This window comes from Galeopterus variegatus, unplaced genomic scaffold (assembly GCF_000696425.1).
Source record: "Galeopterus variegatus unplaced genomic scaffold, G_variegatus-3.0.2 Scaffold7510, whole genome shotgun sequence".
Classification (NCBI taxonomy): Eukaryota; Metazoa; Chordata; class Mammalia; order Dermoptera; family Cynocephalidae; genus Galeopterus; species Galeopterus variegatus.
This window is the reverse complement of record NW_007733621.1, coordinates 102166-107227: the sequence shown is the minus strand read 5'-3', so window position 1 is coordinate 107227 and position 5062 is coordinate 102166. Positions and strand designations below refer to the sequence as shown.

The window sequence follows — 5062 nt, the reverse complement described above, 5'->3', positions numbered from 1 at the left end:
GTCATTGTCAGCTTATCTATTTTCTTGGGTTAAACAGTCCCCCGAGAGAGGAATTCTCCCATTATGATGGTCACATAGAGGATAGAGAACAATAGAAGTTGGCTTGGAACTAGTGGGAAGTAGAGAGCCCAGTGGGCTGGGATCTCATAATTCAGTATGAAGACTTTTACTTGGTCACCCTATTTCAGTATGGTGCATCCCTGACTTCCCCACAGTGTCTTGTGCCCTCAAGTTCACCTTCTCTAGAGTTATGCTGTCCAACATGGTAGCCCCTAGCTACATGTGGCTAGTCCATTGGAATGTGCTATCAGTGTGAAGTACACTCTGGATTTTGAAGACTTAGTATGAAAAAGAATGTAAAATATATTGTTAATAATTTTAATTTTTATGTCATGTTGACGTTATATTTTGGATATTTGGAGTTAAGGATAAATGTTATTAAAATTAATTTCACCTGTATCTTTTTACTTTTTACTGAGACTATGAGAAAATGTAAAATTATGTAAGTGGCTGACATTCTCTTTTTGTTGGACAGCGCTGCTCTCAGCTAGAAGGGTAGTGGTCCATCCATTTTTCAGAGATACTTTTCGTTGAGTTCTCCATTTTTTCAGGTCTGTCCCTCACACATTCACCTCTTCAGAGGACCCTGGTGTTTTCAGTTCCTGGGCTTTTCCTGGATTCTGTGGCATGAATGGTTTGCTTCTCCTTCACTTTCGTCTTCATGGGCTTAAGTTTCATCTTCCTTGGCTCTCTTAAATACTTATTTCCATCCACTTTCACATTCAGAATTTCCTTTTCTTGCCTACTGTGTTTCCTTTCTTTTTATTTTTGTTCTTTTAGTTTTATGCCTTTTCACAGTGCTTTACCATTATTTCGAAGGGTATTTAGTAGGAGCAGAGGTAAACATATGTGTTCATATTTAGTTAACTGGAAGTACGAAGTTGAACTTTGATGAAACGGAAATTTGATCGTATCACTGACTGCTTAAACTCTTTACTGTCTTCTCATTGCAGAAAGTGTGAAGTTCAGACCACTGTGGCGGTCATGACCACTTCTCTTAGTTTGCTTTTGCTGTGATTATGCCGCATGCAAACAAATGCCAATCTCAGTGGCTTAGAACAACAAAGGTTTATTTCTTGCTCATACCATGGTTTTGCTGCTAATTGGCTATGGCTCTACTCCAACTTAGTGGCTTCATCCATGTCATTTTTAAAAATTTATAAACTTTATTTTTTAGAGCAATTTTAGGTTTATTGAAAAATTGAGCAGAAAGTACAGAAAGTTCACATATTCCCCCCCTTTCCCACCTCCCCTCAATTCCTCAGCTTATTCCTCTTTTATTAACATCTTGCATCAGTGTGGCACATTTGTACAATTGATGAGCCAATTTTGATGTGTTATTATGGACTAAAGTCCATAGTTTACACTAGGGTTCACTCTTGTGTTGTAAATTCTTTGGGTTTTGACAAAGTGTGATGACATATATCCATCATTACAGTATCCCAGTACTTTTTAAAGTCCATAGTTTACACTAGGGTTCACTCTTGTGTTGTAAATTCTTTGGGTTTTGACAAATGTGTGATGACATATATCCATCATTACAGTATCCCAGTACTTTTCCTGTGCAGTTTCTCTTCATCCCACCCTCCCTCCCTCACAACCCTTGACAACTACTGATCTTTTTATTGTCTGTCCATGCCTTTTCCATTCATGATTCCAGGCTGAAGATCAGCCCTATCTGGGAAATGCTGTTCTGGAGGTAGAGGAAAAGGGAAAGAGAGCTGGTTAGAACTGGAGTGGGTTACATTCCCTCGCAGTCAGTGGCATAAGCATGATGTCAATGGACAGGGAAGTAGCAAGTAGTGATGTGCAATTCTCTTAGGGTGGAAAGGTAAGCAAATAATGGAAACAATGACGTACCGGACCATGTAGCATCAGTGCTGACCTAGCCACTCAATTCTCCACTGATAACCACTCTATCCAGCTTTAATGAAATTTCTTTCTACACCGTACCTGTCTTTCTTATGTCTCTTCATTAAGCAAACTCCTTAACTGCTCAGGATACACCTTATTATACAAAGTCATTCTTGACTAGACTAATACTAACATACTCTGTATGTTGTGTTGGATATTTTTGCTTGCTTAGCTGAATCCTTTAAGCTGTTAGCAGAATTAAATAATTATGAAACATCTACTTATATGAATATTGCTTTTATTTTAAATTTTCATTTGACTTTAACCAAGGTCTTCATAGAAGAAAAATGACCTGCATACGTAAGAGTGATCATATGGTAGTATCTGATCAAAGATGTGACCATTTGCCACTTCCATTGTTTGTGACTGAAAGGTGCAATACAGACTGTGAACTAAGGTAAAAGAGATATAATGTATAATGTAACCAGATTAAAACTAATGAGTGAGCTAAAATGAAAACATCTGGCATGGTGCCTGACACAGAGTGGACCTGTAATTAAAACCCATTGCCTGCCCCTGCCATCGAACTAAGGTAAAAGAGATATAATGTATAATGTAACCAGATTAAAACTAATGAGTGAGCTAAGATGAAAACATCTGGCATGGTGCCTGACACAGAGTGGACCTGTAATTAAAACCCATTGCCTGACCCTGCCATTATAAAATTTCAGGCTCACTAATTTATGATGAAACTCAGTAATTGGTTTGAATTTTAATTCATACTGTTTGCTGAATGCCAGTATATAGACCTCAACATTTTGTGTAGGAAATGGAGGCAATTTTGTCTATAAAATAAATACAGGTAAATTCTAATCTGAAAATCAATAACTTAAACATCTGAAATAATAAATTTTTTAGCATGATTCTATAATTCCCATTGAATTAATGAATCAATAAATTTCTAAAGTTAGAGTATTGGAGAATAAATAGATTTTCATGCTCTATTGTCAGTTATTTTATCCTAGATCATGTCAGGGAAGTTTGCACTTCTAACCCAAATTTCTTGTCATTTGGGTTTTTTGTGTGTGTATGATTGGTCTTGGAGTGAAGCCAAGGACAATAATCCCATCTTTCAAATCTTTTTTGCATTGTAGCAGGTGACGTTTAATTTTCAGGGATAGCCAGAACCTCTTTCATTCAGCAAAGATGAGAATTTCTATACATTTATGATGTGTCTGAAGACATATAGTAAAAGCCTAGTGGTGGAGCTGCCTGTATAAGTTGCATCCACTGCCATTGCAGTGGAGTGAAGCACAGTGAAATCCTTGAGATGCTATTGGGGATGGAAATGAACTTTGTGCAATCTGTGCTTTGTTTTACTGGTGCACTCACATTGTCTGTTAGGTTGCTAGACAATTGAGATAATTTGGCTAAAACTAGCATTTTTTACTGATGGAAAAAACGTTTTCCCTGAAAACATGTCTAAATACAAATTACATGAATTAATTAGAAAGTGTGATATGCTTTACAAAACTAATTTATCAACTCTTAAAGGCATTACCTTTATTGATGTAGTCAGATTCCCAGACATTTCCTCCTCATATTAAAGTACTTTGGAGGGCTTCATTAGGGGAGACTACCTGTTTGGGAGTCAGATATATTCAGTTATAGTCTTAAATCTGCCAATAACTAATTGGGTAATCTTGGTCTAAACCAGTTGTCTTCCAAGGTTTTTGGGGAAGCTTGGGGTTCCTTGAACATAGCAGTCACCAAACGCCATGGTAAGGTCGATAAGTATAGTGCTGGCTCCCTGTCTCCAGCTTTAACCAGACTGGCTCCATTTTTATGGTGGCTTGTCCATCAAGTCTTAGAATTTTTAAAATTGCATCGTATACATGAGTTTCTCTGAATACATTTTTCAGTTGTGTTAATTAACAAATTGCATCATATACATGAGTTTCTCTGAATACATTTTTCAGTTGTGTTAATTAGCATGCTTCCTAAGTGTAATAACATCTTTTTTCCTAGGTGGCATATCATTGGCAAAAGTGAATGTTCATCACATTGTGGTCAAGGATATAGGACCTTGGATATCCACTGTATGAAGTATTCCATTCATAAAGGACACACTGTTCCAGTAGACGACCACTACTGTGGTGACCAACTTAAACCTACTACCCGAGAACCATGTCATGGTGACTGTGTCTTAACAAGATGGCATTATTCAGAGTGGTCCCAGGTACAATAAAAGTGATTGCTTAATAAAAAATATGTTTTCTAATAAAATATTTGTGTTACTCTACAGTATATATTGTTAAAAATGCGATTTTTTTCCATTATTCACATTTTTTCTTTTTCTAAATCAGTGTTCAAAGAGTTGTGGAGGAGGGGAAAAGTCTCGAGAATCATATTGTATAAATAACTTTGGCCACCGTGTTGCTGACAGAGAATGCCAAGAGCTTTCCCAAGTGACGATAGAGATCTGCAATGAATTTTCCTGTCCCACTTGGGCTACTAGTGAGTGGAGTGAGGTAACATTAAATACATGAGGATTAGAACTGTTATAATATGGTGTTAGGAAAGCTTTGCAACCAGAGACTTTATAAAATTCAAACATATTTTAATTTATTTTCTCATTTTGTAGATAACTATTATCAAGGTGATCAAAAATTTACAAATGGTTTGTCCTTAAACTTTACGGTATCTGGCTAGCAATAACATTAACTGATGGTTAATTTGTAACCATACTCATAAGAAAGTACCAGTGTCCACAGCAGCCTGTGATATACAGTCGGCTCTAGGCATCTGCAGATTTTACCTCCATAGGTTCAACTAACCACAGATTGTAAATATTCTAAAAATAAATAAGTAAATAAATAAATAATGACAATATAACAATAAAAAATAATGCAAATCAAAAATAATACAGTATAACAACTATTTACATAGCATTTACATTGTATGAGGTATTGTAAGTAATCTTGAGATGATTTAAAGAATATGGAGGATGTGTATAGATTATATGCAAATACTTTGTCACTTTTATATCAGGGACCAATTTTTATTTATACCAGTATTCATCAATTCTGGTATTCGGGGGGGGGGGGCCCTGGAACCAATCCCCATGGACACTGAATGACAACTGTAT

The 5062-nt window shown here is 36.3% G+C and overlaps 1 protein-coding gene across 1 annotated transcript in view; it reads left to right on the top strand.

The window, feature by feature from the left end:
- Positions 1-840: 840 nt before the first annotated feature.
- Positions 841-5062, top strand: part of LOC103607528 (A disintegrin and metalloproteinase with thrombospondin motifs 20-like) — a gene marked incomplete at its 5' end in the record, with an annotated part of 75563 nt that continues 71341 nt past the window's right edge. The window contains 4 exon segments of the mRNA XM_008592024.1: positions 841-899; positions 2245-2371; positions 3943-4153; positions 4281-4445. Of these exon segments, the coding sequence (XP_008590246.1) occupies positions 841-899; positions 2245-2371; positions 3943-4153; positions 4281-4445 (562 nt within the window).